Here is a 23,937-nt window from a genome sequence, read left to right as displayed (position 1 = left end):
GTTTGACACCATTTTTGTCTGATTTGCAGAAGGTGGGGGAGCCAACAGGACGCTGCTGCTGGCGTTCTGACTAAAACCAGGAAGATTAAGCACATCACCCAGTTCTACAGTCTTTGCTCTGAGAGAATGGACTTTAAAATACTGATGTTAGTTTATAAATCACTGAACGGCTAATTTATCACATTTACAATAGAAAATTTGAGACATAACAAAAAGTATTTTGCATTCAGTCTAAATTGATATTAAACAGAAACACATTCACTCAAAATCACTTTGGTGCACCCAAATTTGCTTTTGCTAAATTTATTAAACTTGCCTGAATTAATTTTTATACTTAATTTCTAATACAACTACTTGTTCAAGTACAATATTGCATGCCAACTTTACTGTTAAGGAGGTAAAAAAAGAAAATCACAATAATTTGTTTTTCAATTTTGTTATTTTAGAAAAATTTGACCCCTGAGACAATAACTCTGAAAGTTTCAACATTTAATTTCTCTTTGGGATCAATGAAATATGTTTGAATTTGCATTTAATTGAAACCTTTAGACACGACTGACCTATTTGGTCTTAAAATACCAACTTCTGCCACATTTTTAGTCATTTTTCTACTTATCACATGTAAAATAAGGTCTTGCGATTTTTTGCCAGTTTTTCAATACGATTCATGATGGAGTTTAGTGATATTTTACGCCTAAATGATCATCAAAATTAAGTGGTGTAAATGTAAAACTACTGGGAAGAAGCAAAAACAATCCAAAGTAAAAGTTTGATAACCAGTCAGAAGGGAATCATTGATTAAAATATCTAAAAGCAAAATATAAAGAAAGAGGAAAAAGTTAAGGCTTGCCCTAAACTGTTTATACTGAATTTCTAATACATAATTTAAAGATTTGAGTTTAAATGCTGGCGGTTACTGCTCATAAATAACAAAATTATTCTGTTACATCTAAAATTCAAGTAAACTGTCCTAGAAAAAAATCTAAAAAAAATATGATCTGCACCAGATGGGGATTTATTTATGATAAATAATAGAAATGAAAAGGCTTTGCTTAAAGTCAAAATATATCTGCTGTATTACGTGACAACATGAAGGAGAATAAGCAAAAAAAGATGAATATGTCTGCATTCACACTGCAGCCTGAAGGGAATTGATAAGAATTTATTGATACCAATTCCATTATCGATTTCGCTTATCAATTTGCTTCTCTTTTCAATTCTCATTGAGTGCGTACATAAACTCTTTCATTCAAAATATGCACCATGTTGTTTTCGATTTAAGTAAAAATAAAACTTTCTTAATCAATAAACATTTTAACAAGAAATTTAACTTCCTGCACATCAACGGTTTTTGTGCCGTGAATATAATAAACGATCCTCGTCAAAATTTACTTTCTATTTATTGAATACGACAGTAAAAGTTAATGTGAGATGGAGATTATTCACGTATTCATGAAATAACCAGGATGTGGAGGAGTTTAATGTTAACCGGGACATTCATGGCGGGAAACTCTCGAAGCTCCGCCCCCATGACTCACCACTGTTGCTAAGCAACGGATCAAACCGTGTCCATTTGTATCAATCGGTTTCAGGCTGTTTGGTATGTTGGAAGTTTTTCCAGCAGGCCCTAGTTTTGTCTTTTTTTGTGAAATATAAAATTTTGACATTTAAATTCTGTTTATTTTTATGTAACACAGATTAAGAAGAACTTATAGGTGTACATTGGCAAAGAGTCGATAATTATTCAGATGCTGTAAGTAAAGTTGTTATTTATAATCATCATTATTACTATTATTTCTTGTCTTGTTATGACTTAGTTTGTAACCATGTAATTTTATTTATTTGTTGACTCTTTAGCACGTAAATATTACAACATGGTTTTAATTACAAATTTTAATTATTATTGAGTCGGTAAGTAATACGTTTCATTAAATTAAGATAAGAGGTAAATAAGTGTTCACTTCTTCCTACTGCTTTTTAAACAGAAACATTGTGGTAAGCTAATTATTTTCCTCTTGGTTATGTTTGCATGTTTTCTCTGTCCTACTGACTGCATGTTTTCTTGTTTTTAAAAACTTGTTTGAAATAAATAAATAAATCAAATCAAATAAAAAAAACACATACTTTGGAACGGTTTTGATGCGACGCCATCTTAAGGAGCGTGAGCGATACGTCATCACAAAAATAAGTCACACGCTACTTAGACTTAGACTTAGACTGACTTTATTGTCATTTTGCATGCACATGGTGAATACAGAACGAAATTTCGTTGCATATGGCTCAGGACAATGTTTTGAGCTTTCAATGTTGTGAGGTTACTCCAGAATAAAATAAAATACAGTATAAAATATGAATATAAATATAAATATAGAATATAAAGTGCAGTAATGACAGTAAAATATAAGTTATTTAGCTCTGTACATGTGCAAGGTATAAAGTGGAGACCAGATTTTAAGTGCAGTCCAGTTAAGAGTTCAGCAGTCTGATGGCAAGTGGGAAAAAGCTGTTTCGGAACCTGGTGGACCTGCACCTGATGCTGCGGAACCTCTTTCCAGAGGGCAGCAGGGAGAACAGTCCATGGTGGGGGTGTGAGGGGTCACTGATGATGTTTCGGCCTCGGGATACGCAGCGCTGGGATGAAATGTCCTGAATGGAGGGAAGGGGGGCCCCGATGATCCTCTCTGCTGTCCGCACCACTCTCCTCACGTTCTTCCAGTCGGAGGCGCTGCAGCTTCCACACCACACAGAGAGGCAGCTGGTCAGAATGCTCTCTATGGTGCTTCTGTAGAACGTCTTGAGGATGGGCGGGGGCAGGTGTGCTCTTCTCATCCTCCGCAGGAAATACAAACGTTTCTGTGCCCTCTTGGCCAGAGACGTGGTGTTCACAGTCCAGGTGAGGTCGTTAGTGATGTGCACCCCCAGGAATTTGGTGCTGCTGACCACCTCCACAGCCGAGCTGTTGATGAGCAGTGGAGCGTGGCTGGGCCGGTTCTTCCTGAAGTCGACGATCATTTCCTTCGTCTTGTCAACGTTCAGGATCAGGCTGTTGTCTCTGCACCAGTCCACCAGCTGCTCCACCTCCTCTCTGTAGTCCAGGTCATTGTCGTCTCTGATGAGGCCCACCACCGTTGTGTCGTCCGCGAACTTCACGATGTGGTTGGTGGCGAACCTGGGGACGCAGTCGTGTGTCATCAGAGTGAACAGCAGAGGGCTCAGGACGCAGCCCTGAGGGGAGCCTGTGCTGAGGGTGATGACATCGGAGGTGTGTTGTCCGATCCGGACTGACTGAGGTCTGTCGGTGAGGAAGTCTAGCAGCCAGTTGCGCAGGGGGGTGCTGAAGCCCAGGTGTCCCAGTTTTCCTGCCAGATGCTGTGGGATGATTGTGTTGAACGCTGAGCTGAAGTCCAGGAACAACATCCGCACATGAGTGTTCTTCTCCTCCAGGTGAGCCAGGCTCAGGTGTAGGGCAGAGGAGATAGCGTCCTCAGTGGAGCGGTTTCGGCGGTAGGCAAACTGGAACGGGTCGAATGTGGAGGGGAGTCTGGAGACGATGTGTTCTTTTACCAGCCTTTCAAAGCACTTCATCATGATGGGAGTCAGTGCCACAGGCCGGTAATCGTTGAAAGAGGTGACTTGAGGTTTCTTCGGCACCGGAATGATGGAGGCAGTTTTGAGACAGGCTGGCACTGTGGCTTGGTCCAGTGAGGTGTTAAAGATGTCTGTTAGGACACCAGCCAGCTGACCTGCGCATTCCCTGAACACCTGCCCAGGTATGTTGTCGGGGCCTGGGGCCTTCCATGGGTTGACTCTTTTCAGGGTCTTCAACACATCGGCTGTGTCCAGGCAGAGTGCCTCCTCTTCCTGGTGGGGAACAGTTTTCTTTGCCGGAGTACTGTTCAGTGCCTCGAACCTCCCAAAGAAGTTATTGAGTCCATTTAGAAAGTCGGCATCAGCTTCACCCACTGGGGGGGAGGATGGATTGTAATCTGTGATCGCCTTTATGCCTTGCCACATACTTCTGGTGTTGCTGGTGTCGTGGAAGAACTCCTGTATTTTTCGACTGTATTTTACGGGAACCTATAAGCAAATCGTTAAGCTTCCAAGTAATTGAACTACTTTCCGATTTTGTTTTGCTTTAATGCGATCAGAATCTGAACTTTTCACGACAGTCTGAACAACACAGATTGGATTTTTGGAGTGGATCTAGAGCCGATACAAATCTGGATACACTCCACTGTTAGCATCAACGTTTACTTCTCTAAACGCTGAGCGCTTCTTCTTCTTCTTTTTTTTTATGGTAGAACACTGAGCATGCTCTCTTGAGTGACGTTATTGCGCCCTCTACTGTGCATGCGTGATGTTTGGAGATCACATCTCATATATTTGGAAAGCAAGCAAAAAAAAAAAAAAAAAACAATTCTGATTTCCCACCAAAAAAAATTGATTTGCGTCACTTCAGGCTGCAGTGTGAACGTAAGAGAAACATGATGGCAAAGAAAAGTTATCATGAGAAATGGCTAATCAAAACCAAAAAAAAAAGCAAATAAATTGATGCTTTTCAGTTGTCTCTGCTGCCCACCGGTATATAAACAACAACAGGATGTTAAAGAAAGAAAGACTGCAGCTTTCCCTTTATGTCCCTCCAACTTCTACCTCGAACTGGAAGGTTATCTGTGGCATTTGGTCCTTTCAGCCCAGCAGAGACGAGGATAATTGGCCGGCAGCAGCAGGGAGGTGAGATATTTCAAGATGCCTCCGTTCCAAATCTGACACGAACGCGCAACTCTGACAACTCCCAAAGCGACGGCAGAACGGCGGGATGGCGGGAGGCCAGGTGGAGTAAAGGAGGACGGCTGTCAGACAGGAAGCAGGCAGGACGGCAACGCAGCAATAAATGAAAAAATAAAACTTTAGATGATTTATTATTAGACACTTATATCTGGAAGGTGCATAAACTACTGAAATGTGAGATGACAAAATTACAGCATTTTAGTTGTCTCCAATTTAACAGGTAAATTTCTGATTAATTTGATTTATAATCTGCAACAATTTAGATCTAAATATAATCAACACAATTTAATCTTTTCTCCTTCAGACGGATTAAATAAACATTCCTTTACTACATCCAGTAATATGCAGTCTTCCTTTCTTTTTCATCTTTATCTTTAAAAATATTTATATTTTAATTGACCCCCGAATAGTTAAATAATCCAATTAAATAATTACAACCCGCTGATGTAATAATCCATCTGGAGCACCAAACTATCTGATACAGAATAAAAATATTGAGCTTCAGTAAAGAAAATATAATAAAATAGTTCATTTGTTTCCAGATGTTCTGATTTTAAAGAAAAAGTTTCACAAATTGTGTGACGCATTTACATTTAATTAAATACTTTAAGTTTGATCCATATTTTAGATTTTGAACTTCATGTCTTATCCTGAGGGCAATAATAAATAAATCTCTAAATAAATCTCTCATTATTTTGCCATTTGGCAAATAGAAATAATTTTGGTGATTCTGATGGACCAAAAACAAGAGAAGTTTGGTCTGATTTAACTTCAGACGGTGAGGGGAAAAAAACTGTTAATGGCTTTTTATTTGGTGTTTGTAAACTTCTGGTTTCATCTGTGTCACCAACTATGTCAACACAACAAAAACTACAACTGTACATCTTTGAAAAGCAGAAGTGGAGCCTCCTGCACAACCAACAAGAAAGCAGGAAGTAGTTTCTGGATGGTAAGTCAACAACAAAACAGTTGCCTTTTCCAGCAGCCATTGTAAAGTGATAAAACCAGCTGACCAAACGTGCTGGAAATCAGCTTATGTTGCTAGGCAACGGCGCATTGTTGCGACTTAACAATCGAGAAAGTTTTGAAACAGACACCAAAAAACTTTTAACAGTTTTTTTTAAGTGCTTGGGCTGAAATGGAAAAAACAAAATGTGAATTCTGCACAATCGATCACCTTTAACCACTCGTTCGATTCATTCGAGCAGGAATGCATCTAAAAGTTTCAAACTGAATCCATTTGTGCAAGAAAAGCATTTTAACATTTAAAAAATCTATAATATGACTCAATTATAATAAACTGAGAAGGTTTTTGGTGGCTGAATCAATCTTTTTACTGTTAAAGGCCACAGAAAATGAACTTACCGAGTATTTTAACTTTATTTGATGCATTAAGGATAAATGAAGCCCTGTTCTTTCCCCAAACCGCTGCAGTTACCTCCTGTGTATAGTTTTATGTAGTGTTGCAGTAAAAATGATGAACAAGGTGAAATTAAAGTTAAATGATAGATCCCAGGTGATCAGTCTCAAGATTAGCATTTTCCCACATCTGAAGCTGAGTAATGAATTTGCTACTTGCTTGCAAAAGCTTTAAATAAGCAGAAGAGAGTTATGATGTCTCCTCTGAGAGACTTAAGCCCACGTTTCTTCCTTTGGCTGCGCGGTGGTCCATCAAATCGCTGCTTTTTCTTCCTCCTTTAGTGAAGCACTAAGAGAATCGATTCAGGCAATCGAAGGTGAAGAACTGGTCGGGTTTTTAAGAACAAAAAAAGCAGATCTTCAACTTTATGGCAGTGGAAGTTTCAAATTAAAGATGGTTTGCTCATGGTTACGACTCCATAAAAATAATCGATCCCATCTGGAGGAAACGTTAGAGAGTTTGGCAGAGTGTCGTCTTATCTTGGTTTCACAGAAGCCGAAGTTCGAGTCAATAAAAAAATATTAATTTAATTAAACAGAGCGCAATTACAGAGTGATGATAAGAATGAGGAACCGATTCAAAATATTAATGAAGCTGTTTTACATGGGACTTAATTAAGTCGGTTTAAGCAGATAAAAGTAGGCAGCTTCTTTAGTTTTTTCACAATATACAGATAAAATATATTCATTAAAATTGTAAAAATGCGTTAATTTCTGCTGGGCTCCACAGCAAAGTGGAAAACCGTTAAACTACAACTCAAAACCACATCTCTGTATCAACGCAGCTACGCGCAGACAGTTGCTATAGCAACTGACAAAAAAAACAAAACATATTTACTACACAAAGAGCAGAACATTCAGTCTGTTGCAGTATTTTGGTTTTAGGCTTAATGTTTATTTTGCGATTATTAATAAGTGATTGATGTGGTAAGAGGAGAAAACTATAAATATTTCGCTTCACTTTACTGTATATTCGCTGCACTTTACTGTATGGCTAGCTCCATGGCTAGCTCGCTGTTACTGTCTCTTACTCTGCAGTTGTGGAGTCACAACGTCTGGGATCATGAGCGCCCCCTGCCATGAGGCAAGAGAACTGCCTGCCTCACCTCCAACCTGTTCTCTGGTTTCTGATCGCTCCTCAGCACATGAAACACGTTACCCAAACAGTTAGTGACAAAAAACACAGTACATTATATGCATAAGCTAAATTATGGAAAATCAGTTCATACATGAAATGTTTTGTGGCGACATACAGCCAGGAGGAGCATGCTCTCATCGAATAGCAGCCAGTGCCATTAGCGAGAGGTTGATCAATTCCAGGTGAGGCTCAGCTTCCTGCTGCCTCACCAGCTGCGCTTCTGAGCATTTGAATGGGAAAATGGGAAAATTCAGCGATTTTGAAGAAAACATAATCAGAATTGGTTAAGCTAAATGAAAAGTAGGTACTTTATAGTACAAACCACAGGGTGAAAATAGCAATATAAATTATTTTTATCATATTTTTCCATTATGACAGGTGAAGCAGAGCCTCACTTGCCTCCCCTAAAAAGAAGTTAGTACCCGACTCTGAAAATAAAGGAAAGAGCAGCAGTCTGTAAGAGCCACTGTGGTCTCATCACTGCTCCAACACCTGCGTTCACCATTAACCCTTTGATGGATTCAGGTGCGTTGCAGCAGGGAAGCATCTAAAAGTTGCAGACCAACAACGTTAAAACCAACAGAACTTACTTTCTCTCCCAAAGCCCTGAGGCAGTCGAGGAAACGAGGCCAGAAGTCCTTAAAAAGAGGCCGATCAATCTTCTTCAGGCTGTCCTTGGTGCTGGCATCCACACTGACGTACAGCTGAGTCACCGGCACCAGGTTCCTGGAAAAACAGGAACAATGTGTGCACACACTTTGAGGCTTTCCATATGACCAAACCGCTAACAGGACACATGCATACCTACTACTACAGCTCAACACGTGAGAAAATCCAATATTTAGTCGCTTGTTTCAAAAGATAAACTGATTCATTATACAGAGCGAAATATTTCAAATTCAAAAATACTTCATTGATCCCAAAGGGAAATTAAATATTGTCACTCATTCAAATTCTTCAGAGTTATTGGAGATAGTTATGGCTGTTGGGAGGAGAGATCTAACATTTGAAGCCTGTAGGGTTAGGTTTAGGGTTATTCCCTACAGGCTAATCCTAATCCTAACCATTAGGTTTAGGGTTATTCCATACAGGCTAATCCTAATCCTAACCATTAGGTTTAGGGTTAAGAGCTAGAAGGGCTAAGGTTATATGATGTTCATGGAAAGAAACACATTTCTAAATGACAAGGGCGACTGTAAAAAGGTGATTTCTCCACATTCTGAAAGAAACAGCTCATCTTCACCCAGCTGCTGACTGGTGTCCTACCTTCACCTTGAAGGACGGGTGTGTGATAAGTGAGCCGCTGACAGGCTAGTTAGCCGCGCTATAGGATGTGCCAGTGTGGTATGTCTTCACAACCTTGAAGTGGTTCTGGACTGAGAGGTTTAAAGATGCTGAGCATTGCAAAAATCCATTTGAACTCTGTTATATCACTTTCAGAGAACTTCTCAGAGATTTTACTGTTTTTTTAAGATAAATGTCCAGTTAAATCAAAATCCTGACTTTTACTATAAGATACGTCATGTTTTGAATCAGAAAAAAAACTTCAAGAGTAAAAATGTATTTCAAATTCAGCAAAAGTTCTGAAAAGTGTGAAGGCCAGAGCTTTCTGTCAGGCCACAACTTACCGGTTCTCCCTGTTCTCGTCTCAAACTTCCTCTCTGACTTCTTCATGCACCTTGGAGGCAGTCAGGCTGTTCCACATACTCAAACTAAAAACTTTCAAACAACTCTACTTTATTTATATGCTGCCACCAGGCAGCCAGATATTTCTCTAGCAGGGTTTCTACAGCTTTCCCCCCCCCCAACTCAAATTTAAGACTTTCTAAGACTTTTAAGACCATTGTGAATGGAATTTAAGACCTATACCTCCAAAGAAATGCACAAACTTCATCCTGTCAACTGGATTTGCACTTACTCATGACAGAAAGCAAGTTAGCAAGGGTATATTAGAAGCTAGTTAGCAGTAGCCTCAAATACAGGGAACAGTGAAGTGAGTGCAACTTAAAAACACAGACTGTACAAAATGAAATGTCCTGTCAAGACAAAACTTAAGTCATGCATGTTAATTTTAAAATAACAACTTAACCTCTTACATCAACCTGCTGTGGAACAACAGATGAAAATTAGCCTCTTTGGCTAAATCTGGCATATTTATGTGATGCATTCATGTTGCATAAATGAATACAATTCACAAATTCACAAGATCCGTGAATAACATATTACTTCTTATTATGAGTCTAAAACATTTTAAGGCCTTAATTTTACATCAATTTAAGACTTTTTAAGGATGCATATTTACATTGACTAGTCTGTTGAAAATAAAAGTTATTTTCTTAAGTTTAGAAATGTTTTTAACTGAAATCAGAAACAATACAACTACTAATAGAGTTATAGAGCACTTTAAAACAGTAATAGCTGCATCAGAGCCAGATACAATGCTAGCAGGATTTCTGCAGCTTTCACTAACTCAAATTTAAGACTTTTTAAGGCCATTATGAAAGAAATGTAAGACTTTTGTCTCCACAGAAATACACAAACTTCATCCGGTCAACTGGCGAGAAATTTGCACTTACCTACAATAGACGCATAAAAGCTAGTTAGCAATTGTATATTAGCAGCTAGTTAGCGAAAGCCTCAAATCACATAGTCCAATGAAGTGCCTCAAAAAGCTCAAGAGTAAACCTACAGAACGTACAAAATTAAATATGTCAGGTCATGTATGCTGTTGTATTTTTTTTTTATTAAAAATGGCTACAGATAAAAATGATAATTTTTGGCTAAATCTGGCATATTTATGTGATGCATTCATGTTGATAAATATGCAAATAAATTGAGTTCAGAAATTCACAAGACCCGTCATTAACATATCAAAGGCCAACATAGTTTTGTGATGAGCTTAAGACTTTTTAAGGTCTTAATTTTAGATATATAAATTTTAAGACTTTTTAAGGATGCACAGACATCCTCTCTAAAACAAAGGTTATTTTCTACAGGTTAGAAATGTTTTTAACTAAAATTAGAGACAATACTACTAATTTATTTGTAAAGCACTTTAAAACAATATTAGTTGCAGCTAAGTGAACAGATAAAATCAATAAACATTGAAAAAAACAAAATCAATATTAAATCGCTAAAATTAAAGTAAGAGCAAAAGTCTCAATGTGTTTTAAAAACCAAATATTAAGGAAACTTCAAGAAAGCCCTGAAAATTAAAGGAAAGTTTGGCTTTTTCTAAGCAAAACTAGTTTATTTCTGCTTTCTACCCACCTGATTTCCTCTGGGAACTGAGCATTTGTGACCAGGAAACTGGAGATGTGATGAGAGTGGAGGAGGCGAAGAAAGGTGTTGATTTCTGGGTACATGATTGGCTCGCCCACCAAGGACAGGGCGCAGTGCTTGGCGGCCAAACCCTCCTCGTATCGCTCCGGCTTCACTCCAGGGACGCCTGCAGGGAGAGAGACCGTCCCTTCAAAGGTCAACATCCTCAAACTGGTCAGTGGCAAACGGAGCAGAGTTACAGGTAGAGATACGAATCAAAGTTTTATCAGCAGTTTAAACGGCTGGGCCTCATGACAGATGGAAAACGACTAGAAATTTATCGTCAGTCTGACAGCAAGGGCGCTCATAAAGATGAGAAACGGATGAGAGGAGGCTGAAAGCAGGGAATTAAAGTGAGGGAAAATAAATTTTTGTAGATGAGTTGAAAGATAAAACAATATTATTAAGGAAGAATTCTCAACCGTTTTAAAACTAGAAAACATAAACCCTGTTTTAAAGAATGCATGATCAATGCAGAGTATTGGTTTGACATAAAAGCCCCACAAAGAAAAAAATAATAATTTTTTAATAATTTTAATAAATTTAAGACATTTTAATGCATATGGACATTTTTATTGGGAATATTTTTCTAAAACCTTTCAATTTAAAAACATGAAAATCATTTTCCCTAATTAGATCGCTTTTAGTTTCATAAAAGTCTAAACGCAACTCGTCGCCTCTTTGCTCAAAATATGGTCAAATTTTACTCTTGGGATGATCATAATTTTTCATTTTTGCTGAGCTTTCGCCCAACGACAACCTGGAATCAGGTCAAACTCTAAAACTAATAATGTTTGCTCTCTTTTCTAATCATAAAACGTCTAAACAGGCTTCCAGCATCTCAGCTTAGCAAAAACCGTAGAGGGAACAAAGTGAAGTCAGGCGTGCCAAATGGAGAAAATACTCAGCATGTGTGTGGGACACAGTTTGAAAAGTGATTTATGAGGTACTACAACAAGGGTGTGACAAAACAGCAGGCACAGCAGCCGCATTTTAATCTTCTCTCCGCTTCATTACACTGAAGGTTACGAAAGGTCGTGAGCAGTAAACAGAAGCGGCGGCGAAGTGTGCATGATAAACAGAGGCAGCGTCTGGAACTGCTGTGAACGTTTTCCTGAGGTCCAAACGGCGTTTCGCACTCCGAGTTCGACCCAGAACCTGCTGGAGCGCTCACCTCTGAACTGTCGGATCATGTTCTGGTGCTTCTCCAGGGCGTCCTGCAGGATTTTCTCTGCCGGGTCCATTTTCCAGCGCCACTCGGTGCCAACCGGGTTGGTGTGGTGTCTGTTAGAGACGAAACGAGAGACGAGGAGTAGAAGAAGTTTAAGTAAAATACTGAAGAAGCTCTTAACCTGATCCTGCATCTTGTTGGATGGATTTATTCACACCTGCCATTTTATACTTTGTTTGTCTTATGTGAACATACTGGACTTAATATTCTTTAAAAATTAATCAAACAGCTGCAGCTGATCCAGAATGCTGCTGCTGGCGTTCTCACTAAAACCAGGAAGATAGAGCACATAACACCAGTTCTAAAGTCCCTCCACTGGCTCCCTGTAGCTCAAAGAATAGACTTTAAAATCCTGTTGTTAGTTTATAAATCACTGAACGGCTTAGCACCACAATACATTAAAGATCTGCTTTTATTGTATCAACCTTCCAGACCTCTCAGGTCTTCCAGTTCTGGTCTGCTCTGCATCCCCAGAACCAGAACCAAACGAGGAGAAGCAGCTTTCAGCATCTATGCACCACGAATTTGGAACAAACTTCCAGAAAACTGTAAAACAGCTGAAACACTGACTTCTTTTAAATCTCAACTGAAAACCCACCTGTTTAGAGTTGTATTTGAAATGTAATCAATTACAAATTTATTGATGTAACTTGACTTAATGATTGATTCTATATTGCATTGTGATTCTGTGTTTGTTATGATGTAAAGCACTTTGAAATGCCTTGCTGCTGAAATGTGCTATACAAATAAAATTTGATTGATTGATTGATTGATTAAAGGGGACTACAGTGTCACTTTGTAGCAAAAATCAACAAACTGTTACCTTTAGTTGCGGTATATGTCAAATAACTTTAAATAAATCTGACTTTGTAATTTAACACCTTCAAATTGGGCCTCTGTCTCTTTAAAAAAAAACACCTTCTCCTTCTGAAGCTCCGCCTTCAGGAAGTCGTCACAACATGGCTGTCAAGTTCTTTTTTAAACTGTGCAACTTCCCCACTTGAAAAGGGATGGATGACCCCATGCAGATTCTTAATGGCAGGGATTTTACTCGAAGGACCAAACAGTTTTCCTTGCTTTTACTTCCATTTATTTCAGTGTATGGACATATTCACCATTGATCCAGAGGATGCAGGTAAAAACCTTTAAACAAACCCAAAAAATAATAATTACTAATCTGTATAAATTAATTTCACTTAGTTGCAAATTATATAAATAATACCAAGCAACCCATCACAAATTAAATATACAAAATAATCAAAATTAAATACACAAGTAACTAAACTTATGTTAACTTTAACTTAACTTTAAAGTGCATTCCAAGTTAATATTTACATTTCATACACATACATTTCTTAGCATACAACATCTGCTTCTCAACATTAATAATAAATATTTATCATAAATTTAGCTTTAAATTATTCTTTGAAGTTGATGGTAAATTAACAATTGAACTTGTTACCCAAATCCATTTCATCAATGCAATAATCAATTCAATCATAAAAGTCCATCAGTCAATGAACGGCAAGCGTCGCCGCTGCAATCCACCACCTCAGTTCAGCTGTCACTAATGATCCGATCGGCCAAACTGGATTGTAGACAACTTTGCGGTCCGATCTCATAACAACACAGTTTATATCTTACCGGCTGCCTCTCTGCTCATCTAAAAGATCATCCAGTTGTACACAGGTTGACTAGGATCTGTGATTCAAAAAGTCCCAAACTCCTGTCCTCTTTGTTTGACGGCTTTAACTTCCGTCTTCTCTTTTTTTTTTCCTTGTCCGTCCCGCTTTTAGGTCCGTGTGGGAACGCACAACTTTTTTTTTTTTTTTTTTTTCTTCTTTCTGATTTGACTTCACACCTCCCACTCGATCTTTCCATTAATCAATGGGAAGATCGCAGCCCATTGTCATCTTGGTACATCTGGAGTTTTTTACTCTTTGGTTTGACTTTCCATTTGTTCCTCTACAGGTATTAAGACAATGAGCCTCCTAACATCCCTGTGAAGAATGGTGGTCTTGATTTTGTCTTTCTTTGGTGGATGAGCTTGACATTTTTTGCTTGACATGTTTTGTTATAGGAGTGCGGCAAATCACCCATCAACTGCTGACACTTCAGAGCTCGAGCTTTCCTACAGACCATACAATTGTCAACAATCTTTTGGACTATCCTTCGTCCTTTTACAACCCAGGCTTTTCTCCTCATCCTCAGTAGGGTTCCAGCAATTCCATCATGTGCAGCATTGTGAGCTTCTCGGCCCAACAGTGTTGATACCCAGGCATCATGGGGTATGATGGGAACTGCAGCTCTGTCTTCTCTAAAGATCTGTATCCTGCCGCCACAGACTAATAATCCAGACTCTTTGTCTTGATAAACCACCAACCTATCTATGGTTGTGTTGGGAAAGTTGGCACCCACCTGAGCAGCAAGAAAAATATCCCTGAGAGCATCCTCTCGTTCTCTCACAGAGATTACCCCTCTTGAGCAGACTGCCTCCCACTTTGGTTTAGCTGCAACTTGATTTTTCTTAATGAATCTCTTCGCTGCTCTCCAAACCCAGACAATTGTCTTGACCAGTCGTGTCAGACTGCTAAAGCGGCTAACATCTATCAGACTCTGTATGGATATTGATGGCCGCTGCTTCTTTGCTAATACCTCTGCCTGATTTTGCGGTAATTCTTGTTTGAACTCTGATTCCTTTATCCCAGTCCTTGTGGTTACAGCAATGAATGCCTTCTTTTGCAACTTGGTGATGCTCCCTTTTGCATCAATAGCAAGTTGTTTAGATGATTTAATTGGCCACTTTTCAACTAGAGACTTTAGAAATGCTGGGCCTTGTTGCCACTTAGAGTCAATATCAAGATCTTGAGGGCTAGCTCCTCGGGTAATGATGTCGGCAATGTTTTGATTCCCAGAAATCCACCACCAATCTTGGATTCTTGTGTTGCTCTGGATCTCTCCAATCCTATTTGCAAAGAATGATTGAAACCCATAGCTTTCTCTTTGAATTGCTCCAAGAACTGTTTGACTATCAATGAGGTGATACCACCTCTCAACTTTGATTTGGCTGTGCATCTCAAAGTACTTCTTTAGTCGTGATGCAAACACTGCTCCGCACATCTCTGCTTTAACAGCCTCACCTTTTTGTTCCAATGGAGTAAGCTTAGCCTTGGATTCCACCAGCCTAATGATTGGGTCTCGGGCTGATCCCCACCTCAGATACAACACTGCTCCATAAGAATATTCACTTCCATCTGAAAATGTAATTGCTAAAGGGTCACTGCTGTTATGAAAGGGAGTTAATGCTCTGCTAAACTGGATCTTACTAAGCTGGGTGTACTCTTCAAAGAGCTTGATTGCATCTTCTCTAAGGTCACTTGAGAGTGCTAAATCCCAGGTGTCTTTTACTTGGCTACTCACATTCTTTGCCTCTTGGAAAGCTTTCCGCACAAGGATTACCCCCTTCTGTTTTGCAGGAGTTACTAAGCCAACTGGATCATACAGACCAGACACCTGACTGAGGAGCTCTTGCCTTGTCAAAGGGTTTGGTGTTTGACTTCTGATTTGGTCCAACTGGAGGTCTTGTCCAAGTCGCATCTTTTTTTTCCTCTTTGAAAAATTTATGCTGACCATGACATGGAGTTTATCCTCCTCCACAATGTACCCCAGACTGAGTGCTTTATTGTCCTCATCCCGCATTTGGTTTGGTAGAACCATGGTCTTTACTTTCACTTCGGCCTGCTTGTTGTTATAATGTTTCCTCCCACTTTGCCCAGAAAACACCCAAGGTTTGAGTTTGAAACCTCCAGCTTTGAGAATGCACTCCACATTTTCTGTGATTTCCTTTAGCCTGTCTGGGTCATTGTGGGACGTTAGAATGTCATCAACATAGCTGTTATTCTGAAGGACTTGTCGCTCCTCTTCAAGATGAATAAATGAGGGTAAACTTGCAGTTTCTCGCATCGCCAACTGTGCAATGCATCCTGCAGGTTTATCTCCAATGTTCACTCTTGTAATTGCGTAATCTCCAACTTTTTCATCCTCAGAATCACGCCAAATAAATCTGTGCAGGTGAACTTCTCTTTCCTCCAGCCAAACAGAATTATACATTTTCTTTATATCTCCTAATGCAGCATAAGCTCCTTCTCTGAACCTTAATAGGACAGCACGGATCTGGTTTAGGACATCTGGGCCTTTCATCAGCAGGTCATTCATACTTATCCCTTTAAATTTCTGGCTGCTATTCCACACAAGTCTTACAGGAGTTGTCACTGAGTGTGGATTTGGAGCAATTAGGTGGCTTACATACCACACTGGGCCGTTCCATTTGTTGATTGCTTCCTCAGACAATTTAATTGCAGCTCCACGCTGAAGCATGTCATGCACTTGTTCAGTGTAAGCAGCTTTCCAGTCAGGTTCTTTAGCCAGTTGCTTCTCTGTTCTAAAAAATGTAGCTTCGACTGCATTTCTGTTGTCTGGCAGGGATGCTGGATCTTCCAACCACGGGTACCTAGCATGCCAGTGAGGTTCGTCTGTATGGCTGTCTCCTTCATTGTAGGTGAGGCCTTCCTTCACTACCTCAAGCTCCCTTTCTTCAGCGAGCGTCATCGCCTTTCCTCCCGGCTGACAGTTTCCACAACGGCATCCTCCACACTTAGGTTCACAAGCCGTGCCAATACTGTCCCATCTCCACCACTCCAAGAAATCTTGGCTTGTAGTTGCAGTCTTTGATGCCTTAAGTTGGTTGGAGATCTGATGAATTAATGGCGGATGCTGTGGGATTTCATGAATGACTTCTTCATATCTCACAGCAGCTGTCCTCATTGACCTTGCAAAATGTGTTTTGGTTGTATGAGCTGTCATGGCAAGTTCCTCAAACAATTCTGGATGGGTTCCTCCAACCACTTTTCCTAAGGGCCCATCCCACAGTACAAGGTTCCCCACAACTCTAATTCTTTGTGGTGTCAACTGACCTTCCCTGTGGCTTATAAGTAAGCTTATTTCTCTGGGTCTTACAAGTTCATCCAGTGGTACGCCTGGAAAAAATCTTTTCAGCTGCTTTGCTTTAACATGCTTATGAATGTCTGCAATGCTGTCAAGTCCATAACAAACAAGCTGATAAGGTTTCAGGGTGCCTTTGGAGGTTTTCACACGAATTTTCAGGAGGTAACGTTTAGTCTCCACACAAACTTTCATCCCTCCAACTCCATGGACAATGAGTGTGATCTCCTCACTCTTGAGGTTTAATCTGCTTGCAGCCTTGTGTGTTATGTAATTTGTATCTGACGCCAGATCAATTAATGTGCCAATCTTTTGTCCAGCATTTGCGGTTACTTCAAGAAGCATCATTAACACTGGCAGTTCCTGCACTCCACTATCCATCAGGAAATTTAACTGATTCTGAGTTGTATTAAAATTTCTAGATGCAGTATTTGAAAATACATCTCTACAATGTTTGGCCAAATCAGGTGACAATTTCTTAAGAAATTCTTCTTGATCTTCAGTATACTTTCTGCTACCTTTGTCTTCTTCTGGGCCAATTCGGTTCCTCCTCTGGATTGTGTTGCTTTTCTTAGCTTCAGCACTTGGGCATAGATAATAGTGATGTGGATCCTCCCCATTCCTGCAGCTTTGATTCTTGCACAAAAACCCAGGTTTGCAGTATGATTTGTCATCATGTATTTCCAAACATTTTATGCATGCTCCTACCTTCTTAACAGCAGCTCTTTTTTCAGTTAGTGTTAATGTTCTGAACTGTTTGCAAAAGTAGAGTCTTTTTCTGTGTTTTCCATCGCCGCAGACAACACAGCTTGCGAAGTCATCAATTGCTTTGACTGACTTGGTTCTGGCGTGTCTTTGCTCCATTCGGGTCTCTCGTCTACTTGGTTCTTCTTCTCTCAGTTGCTCTAGTTGCTCATAAATATTTTCTTGATCTTTCAGAAATGCAAGGAGGTGATCAAACCGATTCTCTGGTACCACAGCATTCCTTTTATCAGCTGCATAAACGAGCCACTCCTTCTTCAGAGCTTCAGGAAGCTTAGTTTCAATTGACTTTGTCACCAGAGGGTTTTTAATGGCGCCAGTATTTCCAAGGTCACTTAAATCCTTAAGAGCTTTTTCAACAGCTTGAATCAACTCCACGATTCTTCTTGGCTGGTGACCCCTAACTGCAGGAATTCTCTGTAGCTCCTCCACAATTTCAATTGCAATAGCTGTCTGATTTCCATAGCGGTTCTCAAGGACTTGAAAAATATCTTCTGGAGTGCTATAGGAGGTCAAGCGAAGGTCTCTTGTGATTTTCTCATCTAGACTGTCCAGTAGCTGCACTTTTTTCACCTCTCTTGAACCGGTTGGTTCTCCTTGTTTTTGAAGAGCTTCCCAGTCCCTTTTCCATCTATAAAAATCACGCTTGTTTCCAAGAAACTTTGGGAGAGATGTTGGTTTCAGCTTGATGGTTGGTAATGAATAATTTTGGGAAGCTACAGTTTGCTCCTTTTTTCCTTCATCTTCCTTTAGCTTTACATGAATGAACTCTGCTGTCCTGGAAACCAGCTTGGGGACTGTAAGTTCCAATCCTCTCAGTCGATCTTGGATCTCATCCCGTCTGCCATGAGGGATCCATCTTTTCCAGTGACAATGAGCTTCTTTTACAGCCTTTACGAGTTCCTTCAGGTGGCTGAGAGTGAAGTCATATGCTTCTTTTTCCACTCCTGGTTTGATAGTGGCAGCATGCTCACATTCTGATTCTGCTACTTGAAGTGCAATTAACAGTTCAGTCCTTCCAAAGGTTCTCCACAGGGTCTCCTGGATTAAACTTTTGATTTCTCTTACTTTTGCTTCACATTCATTTGCAGTTTTTTCCAGGTCAGATTTCTGCTGTTCAGTCAGTGCAGCGTCGCCATCTTCACCCAACTTGGATTCCACTTCTGCGATGAGACTTGCTTCCAGATCATCATTTGCTGCCATTACTTTTCCAGCCTCTATGTTGAGCTTGTTGAAATTGTCCTTTAATTCCTCTTCAGTCATGTCCTCATGCGTCCGAGTTATGTTATTGATCAATCGAGTCAACAACCTCTTTGCTGTCGTTCTCTCCATCTTTAGTTGTTCAACAGACTTCTCATCAGCTGGTTCTGCCATCTTTTGAATCAGTCTCAGTTGTTCACAGATATGAAGCAAACAAATGATGTCAGCAACTGTCTCTTCTTTAACAAGATCCTTCAATTAGTTTCTTTCTTTCTCATCAGCAGTTTGTGGTCGGTTTTTCAATGTCGCTGGTTTATACTGCTGCCGGTGTTTTGGCCGGTTTTTACTGTCAAGTTCTTTTTTAAACTGTGCAACTTCCCCACTTGAAAAGGGATGGATGACCCCATGCAGATTCTTAATGGCAGGGATTTTACTCGAAGGACCAAACAGTTTTCCTTGCTTTTACTTCCATTTATTTCAGTGTATGGACATATTCACCATTGATCCAGAGGATGCAGGTAAAAACCTTTAAACAAACCCAAAAAATAATAATTACTAATCTGTATAAATTAATTTCACTTAGTTGCAAATTATATAAATAATACCAAGCAACCCATCACAAATTAAATATACAAAATAATCAAAATTAAATACACAAGTAACTAAACTTATGTTAACTTTAACTTAACTTTAAAGTGCATTCCAAGTTAATATTTACATTTCATACACATACATTTCTTAGCATACAACATCTGCTTCTCAACATTAATAATAAATATTTATCATAAATTTAGCTTTAAATTATTCTTTGAAGTTGATGGTAAATTAACAATTGAACTTGTTACCCAAATCCATTTCATCAATGCAATAATCAATTCAATCATAAAAGTCCATCAGTCAATGAACGGCAAGCGTCGCCGCTGCAATCCACCACCTCAGTTCAGCTGTCACTAATGATCCGATCGGCCAAACTGGATTGTAGACAACTTTGCGGTCCGATCTCATAACAACACAGTTTATATCTTACCGGCTGCCTCTCTGCTCATCTAAAAGATCATCCAGTTGTACACAGGTTGACTAGGATCTGTGATTCAAAAAGTCCCAAACTCCTGTCCTCTTTGTTTGACGGCTTTAACTTCCGTCTTCTCTTTTTTTTTTCCTTGTCCGTCCCGCTTTTAGGTCCGTGTGGGAACGCACAACTTTTTTTTTTTTTTTTTTTTTTCTTCTTTCTGATTTGACTTCACAATGGCTCCTCCATTAACCCTTTAATATCGTTAACCTGCGTTTCACTGAGACCGGTTAGGTGTTTGCTAATTACTGCTGGCTAGTCTGAAGGAGCTGAGCGTGGGAGGAGCTGCGCCTCGAAGGCGGGGCTAAGTCCAACCAGGCGTTTTGCAAAGCTAAATGGTTGCCATGGAGATTAAGTGATTTCTCAAACGTGCATGAAAGAATCAAAATACCCGTCCACACAATCCATGCTTGTTTAATCTTCTTCTAACTGTCTTCCAACAAACTTTAACATTTTATGTTCATACAACTGAGATCTTTAAAGTCCAAGTTGAAACCTCTGGGTTTTTGGAGATTTCTATGAGCGTTAGTAAAGTTTTTTGTTTTTTTTACTACATTTATGTACTTAGATGTTCAATTTGACTCTTTCTCTTATAAATTATAATGTCGTGCCTACGCCTTTTACAATAATTAATAAATCAATTAATCGCATTGTAAATTAAAATAAACTCAATAATTTATCGTTTTCTCTCTTTCTACCAACATCTGGATGATAAAAGTTTTCAGTCTGGTGTTTTGGTCTCAACTAGCTAATTTTTTTTAAGGATAATTTTGTTTAGAGACTTTATGAGTCATTTTCTTTGTTGTTTTTATTGTTTTGTTAATTTAATTTATATATTTAAAATGTCTTCCAGTTCCAGTGTTAAATGTTCATTAGAATTTAAAGTTTATTGATATTTGAGAACGTTTTTTTGCATATTAATGCCATTATTACCATTATGTTACTTGAAAATGGTCTCAAAATAACAATATTATCGTTTATCGCAATAACGTCTGAGATGATTTATTGTCCCAGCAAAGTTTGTTACCATGACAGGCCTTTTGGGTAAGGTCTTCCTTAAAAGAAAAAACAAATGTAATTTAAAATATACTCATCTAACATTGATGTCTATTTATAATAAATCACAACAGTGCGGTCTATTCCAAGTACCGTCCTCAAGTCCACTGATATCACTCTCAACAATCTAATAGCAGCTGTTGTGACAGCGAGGTGAGGGCAGGAGCAGCGATGCATCTGCGCCCTGAAATAGCTTATTTCCTGTCATCCCACATATCGGCCTTCAGACAGAAAGGCAGATCTGTGGCGACAGCCGCGCGGTTTCACCGCGGCACGCTCCGACGGCAACCTTTCCAGCTCCACACAGCCGCTGTTTGAAACCAAACCGGAGGAGAAGCAACGCTCAGAACCAATCAGCGTTCACATTTCAACTCAACGCAATAATTACTTTCATTCACCAACAGGTGGGAAGATGAAGACACGCGTATTTGGTCAAATAAAGCGTATTATAGTAACAAGGACAAAGCCCACACCGCAAAAACACAAAATCTTACCAAGTAATTTTGTCTGGTTTCTAGTGCAAATATCTCAGTGCACTGGAAATAAGACAAAACTAACTTAAAAGTAACTTTTTAGAAAGATAGAGGCTTGTTTTAAGTAAATAATTCCTTAATATAAATGAAAAGGTTCTAGTTCCACTCGCTGATTATTTCACCTACTGATGAAAAACAATGAAACTGATTTGGAAACATTTTATTTTGCCTGATTTTGTTATTTTTTTAATATGAATTATTGTCATTTTGGTTTTTAAAATACAAAATATTTCCACTTTATATTTTGGTGCATCTGATGATGTAATTTTTAAATATTAACTGATTGATAATTTGTACTCAGTACTTGATTTGACTTTGTTTTTAGTTAGGAAACAAAAAATATAACATGTTAAGCTTCTATCTAAAGCCAAGTATCTTTTCAGCAAAATATATGAACTTGTTATAAGTCAATAATTTCTGAATATTTCCACTGGCGGATTGGGTTGCTAGGGAACAGGTTGGGCTTGGCTGGGGTTGCTAGGGAACAGGTTGGGCTTAGCTGGGGTTGCTAGGTAACGGTGCAGTGGAAACTTAAGCTTCTATCTAAAGCCAAGTACTCTTAAAATAATACAGAACTCACTTACAAACATCTCTTCAGCAAAATAACAAATAAAAATATGCTGAAGTAGTTCTACTCTTACTTTAGTAGAATCTTTGGTTACTCTACCCACCTCTGTTATATTTAGCCACTTTTCAGACAGATTTATGTATATATTAACCGTACTGTGTGCTGTAATGGTTGCATACCTCCAGCAGAAGACGCATTTGTTTGCGCAGGCCAGGCTGGGTGTCGTCTCCATGCAGCGATGCGACTCGATGCCGTAAAACGTGTGTTTGTAACAACCTCCTCTCCCTCGTAACATAGACTAAGATCACAAACAGACCTCTGACTGTGACTCAGGCAGGTTTGGTGGCCCAGTTGGTAGAAAATGTCTAATTATTTTTTACCTTGGTCCATCGGCACAGCTTCACTCCGGAGTGACTTCCAATTAACTTATAACCTGAAGGGGGAAAGGTCAAAACATGTTGATGAGTAAGTAAGTGAATAGGTTTGAAATCATTAGAAGTGTCTTCGTATTGATCCATGGCCTAATTGTGATAAATGTGAGAAAAAAGGTAAAAGTTTGTTTGTATTTTAGACATTTGGAAATTTAATTGAAAATACATGAAATGAATAAATCATTTCAAGCAAAAGTACAGCAGAAAATTCGTACAAAGAACATTTTCAGAGACTTCATGGTTCATTTGATTTGTTGTTTCGGTTGTTTATTTTAGATATTTAAAATGTTTTCCAGTTCCAGTGTTAAAGGTTCATTAGAATGTAAAGTTTACTGATTTTTGGGTTTGGGTTCCTGTATTATTGTTACCATCATATGACTTGAAACTGCTCACAAAACAACAATATTATCATTCTGAGACAATTTAACGTCCAGCAAAGTTTGTTATTGTGACTCTGGCAATGTTGCTTTCCACACAAGTGTAGGTTGGACAAAACTGCAAAACACAAAATCTTACCAGGTATTTTTGTTTAGTTTCTGTTGCAAACATCTCTATACACTTGAAATAAGACAAAACTAGCATACAAGTATCAAGGACTTCTTTACATAAATAATTCCTAAATGGTGAATTAAAAAGTACTAGTTCCTCTTGTAGATTATTTCACTTATTACAAGACAGGAGGACTAGTACTTTCTCATGAGTATTAAGGAATTAATGACTTAAAACAAGCTCTTATTTCTAGCTAAATTGTTACTTGTATGTTAGTTTTGTCTTATTTTAGGAAACTAGACCAATAAACTTTGCAACAATGGTAGAAAACAATATCACCAAAACAGAAGACACAAAAATAAACAAAAACTTGTAGAAAGCAGGTAAAGTTGTAACATCCTGAGTTTTGTTGATGGTGGGTTAAAACTTTGCTGGGAACTCAGCAGTAGTTTCGGCAGGATGTGACTTTTGCGTGTGCACAGTGTTAAGAAGCCTGAAACAGGAAGCCGGTCTCCCTCAAGACCCAACGCCACTGAAACGAAGCCAAAACCTCCATCCTCCGTTCTTCACTTCCAAATAAAACCAACCACCTGCCAGGAGCGGCTGCTGCCAACATGGCACATGAAACGGGTCATTATTTGGTCAAACGGAGTGAAGCCTCGCTAAGAGGCGCTATTTATAGCGGGTTCTGTAAGCTATCAGCAGGAAATGTTGGCTGAAAACGGCTGGCCTGTTAATGTGGTACTGAATGGTACTGATGGTCCAACCTGGTAAAAACATGACATTTTCACAGAAATCCTGTCTTTAATTTGATTCAGTAGGAAAAAATAAAGAATATTTTAATCTAAATTGTTTTTTAAGTTGATCAGATTGTCTAGAAACTTTTAGTTTTGATTCCTGGAGTTTAAATATGAAACACCACCCACTT

At 39.0% G+C, this 23,937-nt stretch overlaps 3 protein-coding genes across 6 annotated transcripts in view; 1 reads left to right on the top strand and 2 right to left on the bottom strand.

Annotated features, from left to right (window-relative positions):
- The window catches only part of mcm8 (minichromosome maintenance 8 homologous recombination repair factor), a 216,385-nt gene that overhangs the window by 169,098 nt on the left and 23,350 nt on the right, over window positions 1-23,937 (top strand). The gene's annotated exons all lie outside the window — the stretch shown is intronic.
- Window positions 1-23,937, bottom strand: part of LOC116713346 (S-adenosyl-L-methionine-dependent tRNA 4-demethylwyosine synthase TYW1-like) — a gene marked incomplete at its 5' end in the record, with an annotated part of 44,057 nt that overhangs the window by 15,600 nt on the left and 4,520 nt on the right. Inside the window, 5 exons of the mRNA XM_032553489.1 lie at window positions 7,939-8,074; window positions 10,619-10,796; window positions 11,844-11,953; window positions 22,269-22,387; window positions 22,470-22,522. Coding sequence (XP_032409380.1) covers window positions 7,939-8,074; window positions 10,619-10,796; window positions 11,844-11,953; window positions 22,269-22,387; window positions 22,470-22,522 — 596 coding nt within the window. The remainder of the gene's footprint in view (window positions 1-7,938; window positions 8,075-10,618; window positions 10,797-11,843; window positions 11,954-22,268; window positions 22,388-22,469; window positions 22,523-23,937) is intronic.
- Window positions 12,864-20,616, bottom strand: LOC116712645 (uncharacterized). The gene is made up of 3 exons (XM_032552444.1): window positions 19,891-20,616; window positions 13,545-19,389; window positions 12,864-13,043 (listed from the first exon to the last, which is right to left on the bottom strand). Exon 2 carries the CDS (start codon window positions 19,035-19,037, stop codon window positions 13,875-13,877), a length of 5,163 nt encoding a protein of 1,720 aa, XP_032408335.1. The 5' UTR covers window positions 19,038-19,389; window positions 19,891-20,616; the 3' UTR covers window positions 12,864-13,043; window positions 13,545-13,874.

The sequence above is a fragment of the Xiphophorus hellerii genome, chromosome 22, assembly GCF_003331165.1.
Source record: "Xiphophorus hellerii strain 12219 chromosome 22, Xiphophorus_hellerii-4.1, whole genome shotgun sequence".
Lineage (NCBI taxonomy): Eukaryota > Metazoa > Chordata > Actinopteri > Cyprinodontiformes > Poeciliidae > Xiphophorus > Xiphophorus hellerii.
The sequence above is the reverse complement of the archived record's forward strand: the minus strand, read 5'-3'. Positions and strand labels throughout refer to the sequence as shown.